Source organism: Hirundo rustica, chromosome Z (assembly GCF_015227805.2).
Source record: "Hirundo rustica isolate bHirRus1 chromosome Z, bHirRus1.pri.v3, whole genome shotgun sequence".
In the NCBI taxonomy this organism is placed as follows: domain Eukaryota; kingdom Metazoa; phylum Chordata; class Aves; order Passeriformes; family Hirundinidae; genus Hirundo; species Hirundo rustica.
The window spans coordinates 40,189,642-40,213,179 of NC_053488.1; the positions used below are offsets into that span (position 1 = coordinate 40,189,642).

At 39.3% G+C, this 23,538-nt stretch overlaps 2 protein-coding genes across 7 annotated transcripts in view; one reads left to right on the forward strand and one right to left on the reverse strand.

Moving 5' to 3' along the window:
- The window catches only part of AOPEP (aminopeptidase O (putative)), a 287,414-nt gene extending 277,981 nt beyond the window's left edge, over window positions 1–9,433 (forward strand). Inside the window, exon 18 of the mRNA XM_040089516.1 lies at window positions 9,351–9,433. The gene's annotated coding sequence lies outside the window, so the exon portion shown is untranslated. The remainder of the gene's footprint in view (window positions 1–9,350) is intronic.
- The window catches only part of FANCC (FA complementation group C), an 83,269-nt gene extending 63,553 nt beyond the window's left edge, over window positions 1–19,716 (reverse strand). For 3 of the 6 annotated variants that reach the window (XM_040089521.2, XM_040089517.2, XM_040089523.1), the window contains exons 1-4: window positions 19,673–19,685; window positions 17,877–17,985; window positions 3,068–3,241; window positions 774–861 (exon numbers count right to left, since the gene is read on the reverse strand). In XM_040089521.2, coding sequence (XP_039945455.1) covers window positions 774–861; window positions 3,068–3,241; window positions 17,877–17,879 — 265 coding nt within the window. In that variant the 5' untranslated portion in view covers window positions 17,880–17,985; window positions 19,673–19,685. Of the gene's footprint in view, window positions 1–773; window positions 862–3,067; window positions 3,242–14,805; window positions 14,869–17,876; window positions 17,986–19,672 lie in introns of those variants that run through there. The other 3 variants (XM_040089518.2, XM_040089520.2, XM_040089519.2) reach the window with 3 other exon arrangements.
- Window positions 19,717–23,538: the final 3,822 nt, after the last annotated feature.

Here is a 23,538-nt window from a genome sequence, read left to right on the forward strand (position 1 = left end):
AAATGAGATCCCAAGTAATTTATCAAAATTTTAACATCTCAGTTCCTGAAAAAAACCAGAACTTTTGATGACATAGTACAAGACGTGTCTCCTCCCTCCTAACAGTTTTCCTGTGCCAAATTTATTTTCTCTTCTATATTCTCAGTCATACACATATTCACCCCCAGTAAGTGGATTTAGTTTTTTCATATGCCTTTTTCCTATGCTACTACTTTACTGTTTTAAATTAGATTCTATGTGCATTTTCACTAGTTAAGGATGGAGAGATGGGCAAAATAAATTGTAAGGATTCAATAAAAACAAATCATAACATAGACTAATCATAAACATAGACTAATTACAAAACACACATATCAGAAAAGTTATTTCTTATAGCATTTGTAATAGAATATTCTGATACATATGGAAAGAAACTTCTGTCGAAAGTAATTTGAAGCACTAGATTTTGTACATTTTGAGACTCCAGCAAAATGTAATCAATACAAAAAAAACTGAGAATGGAATGCACATAAACACTCACTGGATTAAGCCCTACTGGTCTCAAGCCAAGATTCTGTAACTAAACCATGAAATTAATTAGATCCAAAAGTGAATTTAACATTTCTGAAGGCCATATATTTTAAATAACTTTTCATCTCAAATTTTTACTTCAGTAAAAAAGAATGCTGTGCTTTCATGGAAAAAAACCCAAGTATGTAACAATTCATACTTCCCTAATTTCTATTAAATAAAGTTTATGAAACTGCTGCAGAAACATCTTTACATAGTCTTACCATATCCTATAACAAAAGGATTCCAACAGAGCCTTCCTAGAAGCTGTCCAATTAAAGGGAACTGCTGGATTGCTACAGTGGAACCCTGCTGAAACACAAAAACAAACAAAAAGATAGTAAATACACTGCACATCAAAAGTAGGTTAAAAGAACCGTTACTGATACACATTGTTGTAAATCCCAATTATTTTACTCTGAAAGCAAAACACCTGCAGGTATGTAAGTTTTCTATAATGTTATCATTCAAGTAAGTTAAAACTTATGTAATTTCCTTACCTAATACTTATCTCTGTTAGAAAATTTGTTCATTTGCCTCACACCTAGCAAGGAGAGCAGTTAGTAACCAGCAAGTATAAGATTTTATTGTATTAAAAGCCTAATTAACACATATTTTTGCTGGTCATCATTGTTATAATACACTGTCTCACAGTTTCTGAAGAAATTAATACTTACTATGGCATAAAAATATCTTTGTTACTTTTGTTTGCTTTTGTTAAATTAACTTAATAATGACTAACCAGTAACAAACTGACATTTAACTTCTAACCAAATAGAAAGCAGTTTCACTATAAAAGTATAGAGACAACATCATTTTAATACAATTCTGCGTAATCAGTCTTATTTTTTCCATATTTGTAACTTTACTATCTAATAAATGAAGGCTTTCAAAAATAGTGCTGTACTGATAATAACATGCAAGTAGCAGGGATGATAACAATATCCTGCTACTACAATAAATTCCTCACATTGTCTCATGTTTGGGGCTAGACCAAGACCTTCTGGGGCCATAATCCCAAGGTCCATTTCAGGGCATGCCTTGGATTAAGCAAAGTAGCAACTTGGTTTTTTCCCTCCTTAAGGAAAAAGAAACACAAATATGGGAAGAAACTCCACTCCCCCAAAACCTTTTACTTAAAATTTAATATTTAAAGTCAGTTCAGAAACAAACCTCACTCTGCAGTCTACAGATAAGAATATTTAAAAATAAGAACTTCCATAAGAAGCAAGCCCTATGCCATAATACAGTACTTCTAAAGCTAATTATGCTGAATATATACACTGAAAAAGCGATGCTCAGAAAAACATATTAGGAACTAAACATGAAAAACTACTTTTACTCAAGTGAGTGCAGACAATAATCAAATTAATAAATAGAACAGGCAGCAGTGTTATGCCAGTGATCTTACCATGCTGCTAGAATTCACAGTGTTAAGGTACTGTTGAGGGTTAAGTTTCCTGTAGAATTTTTTCCCCCCCATAAGTTGCTAGGAGACTAAATACTAATAGTTAAAGGGTGCTCAACCCGGACAAAGGAAGTTGATCACTTAGTTTTGGGGGAGGGAAGAAAGCTCCCGGGAGCTGAGGGTGGTGGGCTCACTGCTCTCCGTTTTCCATGGAGGACGGTTGGGCGACTGGTAGCTGCCTGGAGTCCACGGTTAACGGAGGAGTCTGGTCCTGGGAATTCTATCATCTGCTGGAGCACCCAGGAATTCGGAGTTTCTTCACTGCCCTGCTGGATTTTGGGTCGGCCCGGGTCCAGCCGCTGCGGGTTCTCCGGCACTGCCCACTTCCTCTGCCAGGACACCCCGCTGCCTGCGGAGGACAATCCACCGCTTCCAGCCATCAGCGCCAGAGTTTCCACCGTTTGCCCTCGGGGTTCTTAGTTCTATTTTACTATTATTATAACTGCTGTTGTTGTTTGTCTGTCCTGTTATAGTTACTAGTAAAGGACTGTTATTCCTTTCCCCATAGCTCTGACTGAAAAGTTTTTTTTCTAATCTTCCAAATTATAATAACACGGAGGGAAGGATTTGAATTCCTCATTCCTAGAGAGGCCTGCCTCTCCCTAGCAGACATCTGCCTTTTCAAACCGGGACAGGCACACCGTGTGTACCAAAACACTGGCGGGGGGGCGGGGTTAACGCGTCAGCAGACCCTCTAAGATTTAAACGATCAGTTACAGTTTTGCATGTTAAGGCCTTTAAATCATCCCATTTATGACCTGACAACCAGAATCAAATTCTTGTTTATTTAAAGAGTTTTGTTAAGAGGCTAGAGCATTGGCGGGGAAATTTCATGTGACATCAACAATTAAGAAGAAAAAGCTCCTTGCACAATAAATCAGGGAAACAGGAAGCACACTCCTGCTTGCTTTACCTCTGGCTGCTTCCCTAGTTTGCCCCTCTGATCCAGCAGTACCTTAGGTCAACAAGACAAACCTTTTTGCCACTGTTAGCTTCTGGTTTTGTCAAAACATGGTGCAGATTTCTTCAGAGGACCTCTTCAAAACTTACCAAATGTTTTATTGTTTCATAAAGCTGATGCAGAAATTCCTGGAGCTGGGGCAAATGAAGGCACACATCTTTCTGGGATTCCAACGTAGTGGCTTGACCCCATTCAATAGCTTTATCCAACCAATATTCAAAGTTCAGTTTGGGCACTGTAGTGTCCTGAGCCATTCCACAATCCTGAAAAAAAAATATTTTAACTAGAACAGGGTGGAGGGAGTGTCTGTGTTTACATCTCATAAGGCTGGCAATTTTATTTGTAATATTAAGAAGTTAAACTAATAACCCCATCATGACAAAGTAGCAAAGGGGGTACAGTAATTAGTAAATTATCTTAGAATAAATGTAACACCCAGACGTGTTTCAGGCTTTTTTTATCTAAATTTGTCATCATCAATATTTCACTCAGAACTTTAGAATAATTTGAGCGTGCATTTGTTTCAAATGCTCTGCATGATGAAAACCTAAAAATGTTTGTTCCAAGATAAATTAAAGTATTAAAATAAGGCTCAATCAAAACAAAAGGCACTAGGAGGCATTCACTGATTATGATTTCTATATTTGTAACTGATCATTAGCTTTATGGGAAAAAAGAGTATTCTCCTAAATAGAAACTAATAAATTTAATATTTCAGTTCTGTTTCTGTTTCTTGTAAACCATATAAACAAGAGGGAAAAAAAATATAACCATATACAGCTTTACATATAACTCAGTTCTGAAAATGATCTACATCCTATGGCACACTTCACTCTAAAAGACTAGTCTTTGAGAGATAAGCACTATCACCAAGCCAGAACATTAAAATCTAACCAAACTGCCCAAGTAAAAGATACCAAAAAAACCCAGCACACACTTTTTTATGCTTTACTATTATATTTTACTTTGACAGAAGGACAGCTAATAGCACAGCAGGCAGTACAACAATCTTTAAATCTCTCTGAAAGAAATATCTCTTAGGCTGAAAGACCAAATGAGCATATGCAGACTTTCAATCATTGTTCTTTCTGTCAAAACTGTAAAGACAACTGTCAGTTAACAGAACATGGGGGACATTTTCAGAAATGAATTGCTGCCCACTTGGAGACAAATTCAGACACTCATAGATGCCACAGAAATGAATGAATATGTATCTTTGCAAGATATAAACCAAAAAAAATAAACTAGAACCTCCATAGCAGCCCTGCAAACCAAGCTTGTTTTATATAGCTAACCTTTAGAAACACAGGATTTGTATAGCATGCTAATCTGAGACAGATAAAAATTTGAAGATAATCAAGAAATTTGTTTAATTTCTATTATTTAAAAACAAAAAAACCCCAAAACATACAAAACCAAAACCAAACAAACAACAACAAAAAAAACCCCTAGTGACTCACAACTATCTTTTGAGTTGGGATTCTGCCCAGGGGAAAAGCAAATAAAAAAGGGGGGAAAAAATTGAGGTCAAGATGTTGGATTGCTAGTGTACAATGTGGTTTTGCCCCAAACCTGTTCAAAGACAAGTAAGGAAAGCCACTGCTCTTGTGTTCTTTACTACACTCCCATTTCTATCTGCAACTGTTGCTGTCAGCAGAGCTCTAAAGGGATCTGTGCAGCGCCAAGATCTTTGTGATCTTCTCTGAGTATCAAAGCATGCTATGAGACACTCCATCAGAGTGGCTGGGTAAAGTGAGATGGGTCCCAGTGGCAATTAGCTATCAAACACTTTTATCACCACAGGAGCATATGAAAGGCTTTTAGAACAAGTTAAAGCCAGGAAGTGAACTAATACATTTGATTAAATTAATGAGCCTACTTGATGTTCCCAGACAAGATCAGTACTCCCAAATAACTGAAAAATCAATCCCCTAACAAAATGATGCCTAAAACTTTTAGGAAAGGAGATAAAAAGGAAAAACAAAACAATAAAAAAAAGAAGAACCACAAAAACTCCAGCCTTTTGGGGCCAGTCATAAGCACAAATTGAGAATCCCAGTAAAGCAAATCAAGCACGCTAATCTAATATACTGAATAGTTGTTTCTACTACTCCAGTATGCAGAATGGCAGAGCCATCACTCTTCTTTTTCCAGAAGTCTGAGATCCTAGCCCTCCAATATGAAAGGGATTTTATCTCCTTGGTTATTACAGCTAAATAATCTGGAATGCTGGTCCAGTGAGACTCCTTGTCAATTCCTTAACTAGTCCAGAGCTACTGCCATATAAAGAAAGACTGAGTTGTACTTTTTTTTTTTAAGTACTGCTACTATTAAAAAACAAACAAACAAACAAACAAAAACCACCGCCACCACCACCAAGCCCCCACAACAAAAACCAGCACAAATCATAAGAGAAAGAAAATCTCAGAAAAGTATATGTCCCCTATGCTGATAACTGCAAGTGTGCATTTTTACTGTTTCTGATAGCCAATTCCCTAAAAATATCTTAATATATTGGAGAAAACAAAAGTATTTTCCCATCAACAGACTTGCAATAATCATACACAAGACAAAGGAGCTCTATGTTCAGGGCTATTCAAAACCCTCACCTTGTTGCATGAAAGCACAAACAAAGGAAATTAATCAAAAAACCTCCAACTATACAATCTAGGGTTCAGAACCAATCCTCAGAAGGATCAGTCCTGGACTTGATGCTTTCTCATAATTTTCTGATGAAAATGAAACACTGTTCTGTTTCTAAACTAGAGTTCATAAATTTCAGCTGTAGTTTAATGCTCAATTAATGGATACATTTATGGGCAAAAAATAGAGGAGTCAGATTTATATATATTTCCAAAGTAGATTAAAGGGTAAATATATGTGTTTTCCGGTGCAACTAATTTTCTGAAACTGCAAAAAAACCTAATATATCAGCAATAAGGAACAAATTATCCCTAGAATTAAGAGAATATGTAGTCTGCAGTGCATGTTTGGAATAAGCCATTTAGAGTGACATGTAAAGATCTTTGCACTTCTGGCGGGGGGGAGAGGAAGGATTGTGCGTTTCTGTAAAGCTTTGGAACAAGAACTACTCTTGTTGATTCAGTGGTAGCAGAATCCCTTACAACTATCACACAGCCACAGAATCCTCTGAGTTGGAAAGGACCCATAAGGATCATCAAGTCCAACTTTTAAGGGAATGGTCCATGTGGGAGTGGAACCCATGACCTCGGCATTATTACTTCCATACTCCAAATCCATTCAACTCATTTCAGGGTTGAATGTAGATTTCCAAGAATTATAATCACAAAAATGCTAAAGTCATTGCTGCTCTGTTTTGGAATACCATCAATTCACATTTTTATAAAATGATGCTAAGATCAACACAATACAATAAAGTGGCATTTCTAGGAATTGCTCCACTATTCATATAGGCCACTGGCTCTTGTTTAGCATTTACTATGTGTTTCAATTTATCCTTGATACACATTAAGATTTTCAGTATCACAACACTACTTATTCCACACTATGGTGCTCTGTTTTTAATAGAACGATTTTTAAGCTGGACTTTTTTGCTTTCACTGGAAGTTTCCAATTAAATATTTATTTTATTGATTGATTACTTTAACTATAGCATCTAGTGCTGAAAAGGGCAACTTGATGAATATAGCTCACTCTTGTCTTCACCCCAACATGACTGGAAAACACACAGTAAAGCTACTGAATGTATAAATAACCTGATTAAAAAGCAAACATACCAGAGATACAGATTCAATCTCAAAAACCATCATAGGATATAAGACAGGGCTTATTACAGAAATAGAAAACTGTTACATAATCAAAGGTAATTTAAATGTTAGATCCCAGTATTACATATAACATATCAGAAGAGCTACACAAAATCATAGATAATAAATAGTTGATTACTAATTTGACTTACAATACTGACAAGTATATTCCTAAAGTCTCTTTCAGGTTAATTTCCATTCTTTTCAGTTGGCAAGGACTAACTATTTATTTTAGTTACTGAAAATCAAAAACTGCTTCTCATTTTTGACTTTATTCTCCACAACATGGCAAATTCAGAAGCCAGATTTATTATGACTCATCTTACAGTATCTTTTACTTTTAGAAAGAACAGGGAAGTCTTTAGTCCTCTACTCTGAGAATCCCCAGCCAAACCCTCTTGGCCTCACATTTTGAAGTACATGGTACTTTGGGGAGCTCTGGTATGACGGTATTTGTTATACCTTTCAGAGTTTAATGGCAGCATTTCTAACAAGGGGTTTTATTCTGAGTGAGCTATCTAGATGCTGAAACATACCACTTGAGTCACTAACTTTTGTTACCAGATCTTGAGGCAAAGTCCCCAAATCCACCTTTAGCAGGTTCACAAAAATTACAATTAAACTTTCATGACTTTAATTTCTCTTTAGTTTTGTAAATTCATCTGCTAAATTTAAATAAAACTTTTTTAGTAGAAGCATCTTTGAGATACTGTTAAGGGACAATACTGCTTTATGTCACAGCATTCCAAACAAACGTGACAAAAATTTGCATTCAAGATATAAAGCTCTCACTTTTCCTTGAATCAATGAAAAGTAGCTCCATGCTCCAAATGAACATTTTACTTTCCACTCCTCCTCCTCTTCCTCCTCCTCTCTTAAATCCTACCCACCAGCAATCTTAGCTAATGAGGAAAAACACAAAATAAGAAAACAGTTAAAAATACTCTTATGATGTAGGGACTCAAGGACCCCAAGAAGAACAGGTCACCATTAAGATAACAAAACAGATGAATATGCATTCCAAATTCCAAACGATTTTTAAGCAGTTTTAATACTTAGAAAAGCAGTAGAACAGCCCTTTTGTGCATATTTATTACTCTAATAGATATTAGAAGAATATTATCAATTAAAAGACTGGATACTAGGTAAGCACTTCAGTATATAATATAATCAAAAGATACCATCATTTGTGACTCCTTAATCACCCTTAACTCGATTGTGATACAGCACAGTCTTTACACTAATATAACAAAGGAGCATTAACTTTTTCAGTGTTTCAAAGAGTATGATAATCATGTCACAAATTTACTACCTAATGGATATTCTGAGGTTATGCCAAGAGGAAAAAAAAAGTAGCAATTATCCTGAACATTATTACTATGTTCTCATTTATTACTTCTCTACATAAAATATCTATTTCGTTACCTTGTTCTCAAGTATATTTTTCACCTTCACCTTGACAAGTCACCTTCTGTTTGCCAAGAACAGAAGAAAATTTAATATATACTTAGGTAGAAGGTAAGAGCAAACATAAATTACTTCATACTTTAAAGAAAATATGTAACCAGCTCTCCTAAAAGAAATTTTTAAAACAGTTTATTCGGAAAAAAAGCAATTTTTTTTTAGAAATTTCAGAAAGGCCCAAGAGTACTGAGCACAAGAGTATTTAGTAACTTTTCACATTTAAAATTTGCCTATTTCTCTTTGTGCCTATATCCACAGATACTTTACAGCAAGAAAAAACAATTGTAGAAAACTGCCTGTCTACATGCAAACTTTCCAAACGAAAACAAATTCTATATCTTCCCCTGGAAATAAAATCAAAGGACACAATTTTGCCAAAAGAAAACCTGTGAAATCTGGCAAAATAAATAGCTGTCAGGTGGCTGACATTATCATTCAATGTTCAGACTAAAAATTCTCCCGGAAAAAGTCATTAACTCTCCTGTTTTGCTACTCTATATTTGTTTCTTCTATTGACTTTGATAATTATTAATTCAACAGAGTTGCCTTGTATCGTGGGTTGGCACAATTTTGTTTTCTGATTATAGTGAAATGTGAGATGTTTTTCCCTGCCATGACCGTGGCGCGGTTTTGGCGGGGGAGAACAGGGACCTATCAAAAAGCTGGCCGAGATACTGGCAGCTAGGTTGACCAATGGGAAATGTCAATGCGACTCTGGAGGGGACATTTAAAACTAATCTGCTGCTGATCGGGTTCTCTCGCTTTGTAATCAGACATGAAGTAACACTGTGGGCAGCGGGTGGCCCCGGGTCGGGCCTTGCTGCCCCTCTGGGCGGCCGGGCCGGGCTCAGCCGGGCCTCTGAGGGCCGCTGCCCGCACAGGGAGGGCCGGGGCCGGCTGAGCTCTTTTCCTCGCTTGCCAGCGGGGAAGAGGGGTGGCTGCATTTTGGCAATGCTGGCCATGTGCTCAGGGCCGCAGCAGATTGCCGCTGGCAGCAGAGAAAGAAAACTTGCAGCCCCATAACAACTCTGAGCTGAGCCGCCCTGGATGAGAACAAGGGGTGGAAAAAAGGACAATCTACCAGCTTCCTGCATCAGCACAGCTTTGCATTTTTCTTCAGCTCCTGCAGCCCGGCGTGTGCACGCGGCCTTTTGCAAGCCCGAGCGGATTTAACTCTTTCCTAGCAACGTGGAACTTCTAAAGCACAATTCTTCCTTGAAAGAAAGAAGAAAGAAAACATAAGGGTATGTAGAACAGACACCAAACGAAGTCAGTTAGATTTGAAGTGAAAGAACTGGTTATATTGGAATAGGATTGAAGAAGTGGATATTTTTAATTGGACTTCTCTAAGGTAAATTATGGAGAAATGAACTGTTCTTTGCAGCATGTTAGTGTTGTTGGGTAGAATGCTATTCTAATCAAAATTGAGGACTGATGTAATTGAGATTTATTTGGGAAATTTACGGCCCCCGCTCCTAGATTAAGAGGAGGTCTCAGCCTTTGAGACAAAGACAATTTTAGACTAGAAGAGGTATTTGTAAATAGTACCCCAGATATACTGAGAAGCTTTGCTGATAGAACATCACAGTCTGCAAAAACTGTGGGCGGCAGCAGATGTGTGACATTGAGAGCACTGGACTATTGTCTTGTGGCAAATGTCTTCATAAAAAGATCTTAGACTCTTCTCCTAAAAAGTAATGAGTAGTTATGTCTAAATAGTGAAACTGGCTGAAAATCCCAGGTTGTGTCTTTCTGTGTTGTTCAATAAGAAAGTTAATAGTTTGTAAGAGGGGAGAAGCATGTTTTAAAGTGTCATTCTGTTTTAGTTTAAGTTTTCTTTTTTTTATCCTCAACTTTCTCTTTTTCTTTCATTCTTTTAGTGTATGTTAATAAAGCTATCTTTGTTCATTTTTAAGCTTAAGCCTGCTTTGTTTTTTTCTCCTAATCTCTCCCTCCCACAAAAAGAGAATAAATACTAAAACCCCTAGACCTTCTGAATTACATTATCAGCTCTCACAGGAAAAGGATCTCAGTTTTCATCTTCAAGTGACTATGGCCTCTAGCAGGGCTAATTTTGTGGACAGCATATATATTAAATCTCTTGCACAGGTTTCATCTGAGTATCACTGCAAACTGCAAAATAGTATTTCCAGTGGCATTCTGCTGTTCTGCAGGTCTAGAGAAGACTTGATTCCCTCAGGAAGCAAGCTTAGCTGGGATTCATAGAAGATCTCCCTTTTTCAGATACTCTAAAAACATTACATGTCCCGCTCCCTGCAAAAGGACTGTATGATCATGCTAAAGCTTTCCTCTACCAGAGGGTGGTTGGGCACCAGAACAGCTCCCCAGGGCAGTGGTCACAGCGCCAGAGTTCAGGAGCATTTGGACAGTGCTCTCAGGCACATGGTGTGACTCTTGGTGATGGTGCTTTGCAGGGCCAGGAGCTGGACTCAATGCTCCTTGTGGGTCCCTTCCAACACAGCATGTTATGTGATTTCCATTTATCAGGCTTCATGACCCCAAAAATATTATTTATTTGCCTCACACAAAAATTAATTTTAAAACATCCTAGTCCCAACAACTTATCTTGTAGCAGCAGATCTTTCCTCTAATTTACCCCATTTCAAGAGTTTTGAAAATAAAGAATAAAACTCTCCTTAACAGGAAAGGCAGAAATAATATCTCAGGACATCCATCTAACTCTTATCTTCTGCCCACAGGAACAGTGAAAGCAGGAGTGATATCGCTGAATATTACATGTTATTTTTTACCTTTCCATAATGAATCTTAACAGGGCAAGAAGGCAGTCAACTATACTTTCAAATACAAAATACATAAGTACCAGCCCACATAGGATTTTTAGGAACAAATTGAATAAAAAATCTGATCACAATCCACTGGATGCCACGCCTGCAAGGAACACAACAAGGAAGTAACTAATACTGCAATTAAAGTTAAATTTAAGAGAAGAAAACAGACAATAAAGAAAATATCTTTTCTTCTCTGGCAGAAGACTCTATGCAATTAGGTAAAGTACCAAAACATGTAATGTCCTAGGGTAAAAGAATTTCAATGTCAGCAGTAGCCAGAACAAAATCCAGCAAGACCCACATAAAGCTGTCCATACCAGAAGACAGGGAATCATATGGATGTGCAAAATCAAAATTTGTTTCAAGGCAATTAGGCAAATCCCAGGTTTGACCAGTGCACACTGATGTTAAGCAGATCTTCCAGAACAAAAGCCGGACTTGAAAGAAACAGGGGGCTGCTAGCTCACCCTTTAACTCCTTGCTTGCGCTTCTGTATATGAATTGCTTTCCTCTTATCAGCGATCTACCACAGAAGTAACAACAATATACCTCAAAATACAGCAGAAGTGAAAATTTACATCCTGGGCATGGTGAACAGAAGCACAAACAAGTACACAGTTTTCTAGAAAAGGAGGGGAGGGAAGGGGGTGTGAAGAACATCTCCTTTCAATATTATTTCCTCAGTAAGGGTTATGTATTTTGTCTTGCAATCTGAATAGTAATCCTTACAAGACTATTTGGTAACACTCAGATCACTGTAATGTAGCAATCTCTCCTAGTGCTTGAGGAATAAAGTTTTTGGGGAGAGTCAATATTCAAATATCCTTGGATTTGGTTTGCTGGACAGAGCTCTTTGATTCAGTCCAGCTCATTTTCAGCTGACTTCTATGACATCCATGGAAATAAAGATGACACAAGGGAAATTGCAGGTAAAACAACTAATCAAAGAATAAAGGCAGCTCTGGAAAGAGACATTAGGTCTGATTGAGCCTTCAAACTACAGAAGGCAGAACTCTCTCTGGTATCTCGCAACATAAAAATATTTTTACAGCCCTTTTCAGAAAGTCCAATTATTCCTAACATCCCCTTATTTCACTAACAGTTACAAAAATATCATACATCAAATGTGTATGGGTCTCCGATAACAGCAGTCTAAACACTACATAAGTTAGATCTTATTTTGCAGGTTACAAGAAAAGGAATGAAATGCTGGTTCTGTTCACATCCATGGCAAAATTTTTGTTAGTCTCAATGAAGCCTAAACGTCACACTAAGCTTTCATGACAGTGAGAAGCTCATCCACGTAAGAGCTTACCAAGTAACTACCTTAGAAAAATTAGACCCTTTAGCAATAATGGTAAACCCTTGTTAGATTAAATTTATTGTTTGTACCCATTCTCCTATACCAAATATGCCAGCTAATGTATCTTGTGGGTTACCTGACACAACAACAACAGTTATCTGGGTTATCTGACTATACAGTTTTTGTTTCTCAGTTCTAGCAAATATGCTGTCACAAAGCTTTAGGTAAGCCAAAGCAACGTGAACGAATCACAGTTACCTACACAATGACCGATTTTTCTACCGTATATAAATTCTACTTTTTCAATTACACTTTTACATATGGTTACCACCGTCTCCCATAACTTAAAACCAGTATTAGAGATTTTATACTGTCATTTCAGACATCTGAAATACTTTCTTCAACTTCTTTGCTACAGAACAACACTTCAGAAAAGAAATTATCTGCAGCAGCTCAGGGTGAGTCAGCAGTGTGTCCCCGGGCAGCCAGGAGGGCAAACCCCATCCCAGGCTGCACCAGACACAGCAGCACCAGCTGTGGTTGGGATCATCCTGCTGGGTTCAGCCGCGGTGCTGCCTCGCCCTGAGTCCTGTGGGCAGCGCTGGGCCCCGCAGGTTGAGAAGGCTGGGAAGGTCCTTGAATGGTCCAGAGGAGGACAGCAGAGCTGGTGGAAGGGCTGGAAGGCACATCCTGTGAGGATCGGCTCAGGGCTCTGGGTTTGTCTGGTTTGGAGAGAAGGAGGCTCAAGGGTGACCTCATTGTCCTGTACAACTTCATTAGGGGGGACCTGGAGAGGGAGTGCTGGTCTGTTCCCAGGATTTCCTGGAATCCAGTAGCAGGAAAAGTGTGAATGGTTCAAAGCTTTGTCGGGGGATGTTCAGACTGGACACTGGGAAATCTTTCTTTACAAGGAGAGTGGTCAAACACTGGAATAGGCTTCCTACAGATGGAGGTTTTGCTCCATGCCTGTCAAGTGCCTTAAAAAGAGGCATTTTGGCCAAAGTTAACATTTGTTCAGCTGTGAATTGCTCAGGCAGTTGGACTAAATGATTTATGTCCCAACAAAACAGTCCATTCTGGTCTGAACATACACCAAACCAGTAACTGAAATTCTCATCATCACAAAACCTCCCCTTCTATCACCCTGCAAATATCAAGCAGTATTTGTATACTGTGTGAGTGGAATACAGAGAAACTTATTTCCTTAAAATTCAGTTCCTCTGGGGAAAAAAAAAAAACCCTAGGTAAAGATTAATTCAAAGTTACACCATAGAATAAACAGAATTTTGTGTCAGTCACATACTATGAGCTATCAGTGATGGGGATGTGCCAATCCTTGGCACTTTTTTTTTTTAGAAATTTCTGTAATTAACAAGTTCCCTCATGTCCAAGCATGAGCAGAAGCACATACATTAAACTGTGCATAGCAAGTTAGAATATTAATCTTCTCATTAGAAGAGTCACATATGACCTGTAAAATAGTAGAAAACGTGTATTCCTTTGCGTTAGCATATCAAGGAATAGCATTTACTTCCACCTGTATATACTAAAATTACAAGGAGATAATGGGAAAGCCTAGAAAAGTTCCTGCCAGAGCATAATCTTCCTCAAACTAAGCTGTGGGGGTTGGGAGGAAAAGCAACAGAGACACAACCTATTTACATGTAGAGAAGCATGACTACTCGCTTTTCTTTCTCCAATGAATGAACACTGAGGGGCTTCATATTTCCAACAATGCTTCTTCATAGCCATGCAAGTGCTAAATTCAAGCCTTCCCCCTGGCTTATACAGGTCTATGAAAAGAAGACATATGTTCCAAACTCTTCATCTCAAGTATTTGAACATAAGGTAAAATATTGACTATGTTACTGATACCCAGAGCTACTCATACAGTTGGGTTGTAATTCTTGTAACTAAAAACTTTTCTAAGAACCTCTAATCTTTATTTCGTAATGAAGCACACACCTTTCATTGAAATCCCTCAGTTCTACAGAGTTAAAGCATTTCTGCATAAGCATAAGGATGCAGAGGAACAAACAGAAAACAATTTGTTCAGTCACTGAGGAAACAAAAAGATAAAATACAAAAATCTCATATACTCTAGCCTATTAGGAAACACTGTTTTTCAAGGATTTCCTCAAAGATCATCTATTATTCACCTTAAGCTCCTCAAGCATAACATGACAATTCATGCAATGATGGTCAATATTCCACCAAAAAGAAAATGACCACACAAGAATCATAGAAAAGTATTTCCAGTTTATATTATGCATACTTACCTTTATATGAACTCTAGTGACAGCTTAATAAGTGTAAGTAAAAAAATCTGTGAAAAGTATTCACAGAGTCCAAAGTGAAAGCAAGCTTGCAAATGAAAGAATGCACTTCTCTGGCATAAAAGAAAATAGCCTTATACTTTGGCCCCCCCCCCCCTTCCCTCCCCCCCCCCCCCGACTACTCACTATTAGAAATAGCCACAGAATAAAATCTTCAAAATAGAGATGTATTTATGGCACTAAGTACACCTGACAGAAAAAGAAAAATGTATTCTTCAGAAGAATAAAAATAACTTCATGACAATCACAGTAACATTTACACCTTTTTGTTGCACACACTCCCACAGATACTTGTCCCTGGAGTCCATTGACAAGGTTTCATGCTATTCACAGGCATTAAATCAGGCTATTCATTCTTTGCAAACAAGAAGAGATAAGTTTCCTCAGAAACATCTAAAGCAAAGACTTTTGGTCATTCACTCAGTCAAACTCATACCACAGCAACAATTAGCTATGTGGGCAGTTAGACTGAAGACAGGGAACTGACATTCAAATTGATGAGACAATGATTTGTGGAATTTTCAGTCAATTATTCCTGCATATTTTATGAGTATTTACTATTTAATATGCTACAGAGGATCATCTGACTTGTCAGTAATGCCTCTGTCACATATGTTCATGAAAACCTCACAATTTTTGCCCATGAAATTAAAGCTGTATTTTTCTCTTATCTTATGGGAAGAGAGCTTTTTATGAATGTGGTTAGTTGATGATAAATGAGAGCTTCTAATGTACAGCATAGAAACAATTACTAGCTAGTGGTAGGTCGCTTGGCCTCTTCTCCTTGGACACTCATATATGTCAATCAGTTGGCACCTTACCTATCTAGAATACTTCTATACTGTCACGTAGTTAATCAAGATTTATTAAAAAAAACATGACCAATGAATCTACTAATAGGGAGGAAGGACAGCACTATAGTTTGGCTTCATGAATCAGAAGCCTAAGAATCCAGTTCTCACTTCTGACACATCTGACACACTACACTAAAGAAATCATTGAAGTTAGTTAAGTAAGGTTCATCCTGCTTCACCTCTGCAGAAACCTGATTAGTTCTGCAATTTTAAAAAATGGTACATTTACTTATATACTTGTTTACTTAAAAAGAAAAACCCACTCTAAACTAAAACCAAATATCTGGTAACATTAGATTTAGTCTTTTTTTTTTTTTTTTTTTTAAATCCTCTCAAAGATTTGCAAAGTTCCTTTTGCTGCAGCAGCCTCATGGGCTTTATTCTGCAAGATTACCAGAATGATGCTGCGCAGACTACACTTGAGCAAGTCATCTGTCTTTAGACCGTCACTAGTAAAGTTATGAAACTATAGCTCACAGTATTGCTTAGAAATATAATTTCTATTGGAATTTAAAAATGCATGAAAAAGTACTATGTCACAACCCTGCAACCATATGCAAGGCTGATAGGTACAAAACTAACAGAAACCTCTCACAAACAGCATCTGACATGAGTCTACCCTTTATTACAATGTACTCCATTACATAGAGTAAAAGCATTCTTGAACAAATTTTAAAGAAGCTGTAATCAAAACTTCTGAAATTCAGAAGAGTAAATTATGATAGTTAATATAAATAATCTACATTTCTTTTTATTAATTTATTATTTATGTTTAATGAGTTTATTATTAATATAATACTAATAAAGAGTATTTTGCGGCTCCAAATCATCACATGCCATTTGTCATAGCCATCTAAAATCAACATCATTTCTGTAGTAAAACACATAACAAAGCCTTACAATTTTTTAAATATTCCACAATACTTGCAAAGTTATTGTCCCTCTCCAAGGACAGAATATTTAACATACTGTATGTTCCTGTAACTTAGAAAGTAGACTAACTGCATGGTCCTAAAGTGTCCTTGGGAGCTGGTGGTATGCGTCACCAAGTCTCAAGCACAAAGAATTTTCTAATTTCCAAAGCTTCATGAAAGGAATTACAGATTTTTAGTGAGTATTACCATTGTCTTCATTTTAATAACATTAACAGCAACAGAAATTTATTATAGCATTCACTGAAAAATATCATCTGCAAATACCCTTCTTGGTGAAAGCTGAATTGTTTAAGATTTGATTTTTGAGAACTGTTTTACCACTTATACATGTAGTAAGATCTCTACAATCTGGCATACTTTTACGCATTGTTTAGATTAGATTGGCACAAACTCTGGTGTATTCATTAAAAATATAATTTTTTTAAAATCATCTGATAAATCAAACACTGAAGATTTTTATTGGGGAACAATTTCATGCAATAGATACATCTTCCTGTAAATGCCAAAAATTATCCCATTTTTATCAAAGGATTCTAAAAGTTTCTGAGTTCTTGTTTCAGAAAAAACTTGTTTCATCTATCTCTTTCACCCTTCTCAAGATCCTCCACCCAAATGTCTTTTGAATGACAACTTTGCCTAAAGCAACACCTTCACAACTGTAGGGCTGTATACTGAAACATATGTCTTAGGGAAAAAGAAATTACAGTTCAAAAGCACAGTGAGCACCCAAGGCTGTTCCACTGACGGAACAACTGTGTCCAGGGCCTTCAAAGGGACATCTTTTGTTGCTGTAACTCTTCATAACATCACCCTGGCTCCCACCAGGGTCCCTTATGACACTTTCACCGATGGTAGCCTGTGGTTAATTTCATGTGCACCCACCAAGCTGGTCCATATGCTTCTGCTGAAACCAGATGGAATCACAGGATCATACAGTGTTAAGGAGGTGTAATGGACCTTAGAGATCATCCAATCCCAACCCACCCTGCCACGCAGGGATATAGCCCAGTAGACCAGGCTGCTCAAGGACTTACGCAACCTGGCCTTGAACACTGCTAGGGATGGGGCATCCAGCACCTCCCTGGGCAGCCTGTGCCAGTGTCTCACCACAGGAAAAAATTTCTTCTTAATATACAACCCAAAGTTTCCCTCTTTCAGTTTGAACCCATTGTTCCTGATGTTCCTTGTACCTCTCCAGCTTCCCTGTAGGCCTCCTTCAGATACTGGAAGGTGGCTATGGGTTCTCTGCACAGCTTTCTCTTCTTTAAGCTGAACTTTCTTTCTCTGCCGGTCTTTGTAAGGGAGGTCATACAGTCCTGGAGGACTACTGCCCAACAACACGGGGAAAATCAGTCTTTCTCTTTGACCCTCCCTTCAAATTTTAGAATATACATAGGAATAGACTCACCATAAAACCTTTATCATGCTTTCAAACTTGGTTAAAATTATCACGTTCAATCCTTAATAGTCAAAGACACGGAGAGGCAGAATCACACACATCTCACTTCCTGAGGAAACTAAGATTAAAAGCATAGAAGTTATTACCAAAACTTTATCCATGTTTGTAAGCGAGAAGATAACCTTCGGGCTCTGTTTCCCACTCCTGTTTTCCCAGTGCCGCCTTCTCGGGAGCCAAGTCCCTGCGGAGGGGCCCAGCCCCGCAGAGCCGCCGCTGCCCAGGAGGTGGCAGCAGTGAGCACCCGCCCCCCCCCTCCTCCGGGCCAAACGCGCCCGAGGCACTCCCAGCAACGCCAAAATCCAACGTTTTCATGGATCTGGCAGCGCCTCGCGCCGTGCCTTTAGCCATGTCTCCACCCTCGCTTCAAATTCCATATGGTGTTCAATTCTTACAATACAACTTTTCAATCTTGAGCAAAGAAGGGGAGATGAGCATAAACCCAGATAATGGAGCAAGTAATTCATCTAACTCAGAACATAAACTGAATTAATTTATTGGGCGCAGATAATAAAGACTTCTTTTCACAAAAGAGATGGGGGACAGCTTCAGATCAATTAATTACAGATCAGAAAAAAAGTCCCAAATTCTGACTATTCTTCTAGTTCTCAAAACCCTCTCACTAGACTGTTCCATCACAGTACTTTTACTTAAAGGATTATTCACTCTGAGAGAGAGCATTGCTCCATTTTAGTTATTTTAGTTATTCTACCACATTAAAAAAATGGCCATTCAGAAAAATTTTGAGGCGGGGAAAATTAATTTCCTACATTTGTGAACCAAACCCAAAATTCAAAATGTCAGATTCTCCTAGCACTTATGAGACATCTGTCTTCCCTAATCTTTAGGTTAAATAAAAGGCCAGCAGCATTTTCTGACAGTATTCTTTAAAAGACTACTGGAGTCCCTCCACCACAGCAGATGTCTGTGTCAGGTTGCACAGTACAAAAGCTGGCAAAGTCTGCTGAATCAGAAACAAATCCCCCTCCCTCTATTAACCATTTAGGAAGGCATCCATGTATTATTGTTGCACCGATCTTCCACATATATCATAAAATGACCTTTTGTCACTGTTTCCTCCCTAGGAGGGGGTATAGCAAGAGGCAGACAACAGATGTTTATGTCTCTCTTTGCAGATGTTTTCAGTACCAGATAGTACCTATGAGGGGAATACAAGAAGGCCGAACATGGACTTTTTACAGGGGGCATGTAGTGGTAGGACAAAGGGGAACGGCCTTGAACAGAGTAAATTTAGGCTAGATGTTAGGAAGAAACTTTTCACCCAGAGAGGTGAGGCACTGGCACAGGCTGCCCAGAGAAGCTGGGGTTGCCTCGTCCCTGGAAGTGCTCAAGGCCAGGCTGGATGGGGGCACGCTGGCACGGACAACCGAACCACCGCAGGAATGAGACAAGCAGCAGCTCTCAGGATGTAGCGCAGGCCCGGCCTCACAGCCACGGCCACATTCCTCCGCCCGCCTCAAAGCCCCGGGGAGGGCCGGTCCGACGCTTCGCTGCCCATGCCACCCCTTCCCCGGCGGGCCCGTCACCGCCAACTCTCCCGGAGGGGGGGAGGGGAGGAGTGCGGCGGATGATTCCTCCCTTCCCGCCACGACAGCCCCCGGCCCGCGGCCACCGAGGGGCGGCCAGCGAGGGCGGGACGGGAGAGAAGCCGCCGCTCCGTTCCAGCGCCTGGGCATGTCCTGCCGGAGCTCCCGCGCCCGCTCCGTCCCGCCCCTGCCGCCGCTTACCCGCGCCCGCCGCGCCGCGCCGTTGGAATTTCGCGCGCGCTGCCCCCGCCGCCTGCGGCCGCGCCTGCGCGGGGGGACGAGGCGGGGCGGGGCGGGGCCGCCGGTCCTCCGGTGACCCGTGACAGCGCCCGGGCCGCCTGCGCAGCGTGTGTCGGGTTTGGGCTGGCTGGTGCGAGGAAGGTGTTCACGCAGAGAGTGGTTGGCGCCGGAACAGACCTCCCAGTACCAAGTTTGTCTTAGTACAGGAAGAGTTTGGACAAGGCTCTGGAGGCGCATGGTGTCAGTCGTGGGGATGTCCTGCACAGGGCCAGGAGTTGGACATCCGTGGTCCTTGTGGGTCTCTTCCAGCTCAGGATACTCTGTTATTCTTTGATTCTGAATGTGTGTTTCAGCCTGCCCCAGCCGCAGGCGCTTGGCTTCCCCGCTCAAACACGGGGCATCAAGAGACAGCTGGGTCAGAAGCCCTGTCCGTCTTCAGGGCCAGTGGACTCACAGGGGTCCCTGGCGAAACTGAGGCGCCTCTGTTGCCCGCACTGAAAACTCGCTGAGTGAACCAGAGACATGGACAAAGCCAGTCTGACCCTGCACGTGCAGCTCAGGAGCGGCTCCACAGGGAAACCAAAGTGACAGGGACGCCGTGGCCCCGGTGCCTTGGCCGCTGTGCACCGAATGCTGGCAGCGGCCAGGCTGAGGTGCCTGCCACAGTCTATGTCCTGGGCTCTGACCATGGATGAATAAAACCCTTTACCACTTTTGGTAAGATTAAGTGCAAAACATGTTACACTTTTGCTTATTTTCAGTTTTCTGAACATAACGGGTCCTTGTATCCCTGTGAACAAAATGCTATCAGTATGGGTACAGATATGGAGAAAACAAGAAATTTTGTTTTGAATAAACTTAGGGTTGGAAATAAATATTCCGTTTACTGAAATTTATGTTGGTGCCAAAATGAGAAATGTAGACTGGGTGAACCGTATGTCCCTTAGTTTGTTATAAAGCATTAGTAATAAAGCTACCAAGACCTGTACTCTGACACTGGTCCTCAAAGCAGTTCTGCTGAAAATACCAATGCTACACAACCTGACTGCTTGGGTGCATTTTTACCCATCACTCCCTAGCCCACTTACACAGTCATATTTAATCCTCTTCCTCTCATTCTTCCTCTTCAACTCATCTGCTTAGCTCCTGCTCCTGTTTACTCTTGCACACTCCTGCCTGGTTTTACCTTCATGTTCACTATTCGCAAAATAGAGCCAGTGGGAGGTTGATACTTTGTTTTCACTCATGGTTTTCAGAAGCACTCAGCACGCAGAATTCTGTTTCCTAGCACCTTCCTCCAAATATGTGTTCTTACATCACCTTGTCTTTACTTCCTCCTTGAAGAAACTGGATAGTAAGACACTCATTGCTCTCCTACCTATGGAAAACCAAAACAGATTATCTGAAAGAACAAAGTCACTAAGGTAAAACACTCTCTGTCTTGAACCTAGGTTGAATTGTTGGTTTTCACATGAATTTAAAATTGCAATGGCGTAATTAGTCTGAATTATAGAATTATAGGCTGGTTTGTATTAGACTTGTATTCAAGATTTAAAGTCTGCTTGAACATATGACTGCTGAAATTCCAGTTGCTGTTTTTCTTTTCACAGTTTTACGAGACCAGCTGATGTTCAAACTTCTCACTCCCATTCAGCTTTCATAATCTTGCCCTTTCTTTTTTTTTTTTTTTTTTTTTTTTCTGGGCGTGCTGTGTGCCTCTGTTCTGATCACTACTGTTTTCAGTTTTCTATAAAATAAGATATCCCTGTCAGTACAAAAGCAAATTCAACCTACCCATATAGTAAAATCCCCATGCATTACTTTTTTTACATTTCATCCTATCAAATCAGAAACACCTGATGAATTAAAGGCTTGTTCGTGAAAGTTTCAAAGTTCTTTCTTGGGAAACAGCAACTGGTCATCAGGCAACCCATCAAGAAAAGCTGTCAGGAATGTTTCCCATACATCCAACACATTTGCAGACCACAACTTGGAGCTTTGTATGTAATGCCTATATTCACACAGTGAGTCCAGTTTATAACTCATGCAACTCTTTTAATCATTCTACTCCTCTTTTTTGTCAAGTGAAAATATGGAAGAATTTGTATTTGTTTTCTACCATCAATTGTGTTAACACTTTCTCAAATGTCAACATTATTAGTTATTTCATTCATGACAGTTTTTACAATTCTAGTACACTGGAAGAAGCTTGAGTGGAAAAGATTTGATAACATCATTTTTCATGTTTCTGACTGAACATATTCTAGAGTTCTCCAAAATGTATTTCTATCCCATAGTGAAAGTAGCAAAAAGCTGCCTTTGTTATTCAGCTTGATGTTTACACCATCAACTTAAGCAATTTTTTTGCTGCTCAACAAGCCAACTGCACAAAAAGTTCTCATGCACACCTAAGCATATGGCTAAAGATCATTGTAATATACTAGGAGGTGTAAAAAAGAAACCGAAGACTTTTAAAAAAAAAAAAAAAAAAAAAAAAGGGCCAAACAAGAGGATTTAAGGAAGTCATGGGAAAGGGCATAGACAAATATATAAAACAATAGGAGGAAATAAAACACAAAAATGAAAGTAAATTACTAATATGAATAAACTCCAGTAGCTGGAAAGAACACTAGGTAATACTACCTTCAAAGGACCCTCATTTCAAATAGTCAAAAAATGAGTGGCAATGATACAGATAATGAAATAGGTAGTACAAATCAAGTGAATGCCAATACAAATGTTATGTTACTTCAGACAGTCTATGGAGTTTGCCACTCCCACATTTAATAAATATTTCAGGTTTAAAAAATGTTATGGGGACTATTTCTTTAGCCTTGACCTTTAATAACAGATAGTACTACTACATATAGAGCCAATAGAGCTGCCTCAGACAATTACTAATAGCAAATCTCTGACACTTGCAAGGAATATTTGAAACTATTCAAAGTCACCAGAAATAGTACTGCTATAGATAAGAATTCTATTACTTCAAACCCTGAATATTTCAGAAAGGATATTCCAAATAACAGAGAGTTCCTGGCTGCTCTCTGAGAACGTTAGCAATCTCCTCTTCCCTCAGGTATGTTGCCAAAGCCCCTGATTAAGCTTTGCACTTTGATGAGAGACAGCAGATACTATACTTTGGCTAAGGGCAAAATATTGACATTTGGTCTTTTGGCCAGTATAAATTTGGCAGGAAAAAAGCCCCCTGTTAGGGAAAGAGAAAGAAATATATATTTGACAAGTTTGAGGGGAAAAAGGAAGGCGGGGGGGGGGGGGGGGGGGGGGAGTGTGAGGGGGTGGGGCACGGGAAGAAAGGAAAAGTCCTAGCTGTTTGAAGCCTTTCAGAAGTTTGGAATGTTAGAATAAATGTTGTGAGAGGTAGATTAATGGGATGAATTGCAGGTGAGGCATACAAAGGTGCATGGTAAATATAATTATCAATGCACATGACCACCACATACATAATATATTTTATGCACATCATAGTAATTAGCTAAAGAGCACATATGGCTCTAAGCAACAGAAGAGTACCAAGCAAAATGCCCTCAGACCCCTTAGCTGAAATGAACATGGTATATACCATCATATAGATCTGTGGCTGGCTCAGAATGATTGGTACAAGATGATTAAGAGCTAAGGTATATTCTGCAGACATATTGTTGTCCTTTACAGATGGGATGGAAATTGCCTAAGCACTGCAGTGGCAAGCATAGCATAAATCATATTCAAGAGATTCCCAGAGGGGACCACAATGTATAACAAGTCACCAATAGATTTCAGTGTATTGCTGTTTGTTAGCCACAGTAGGATTTCTGAATAGGCAG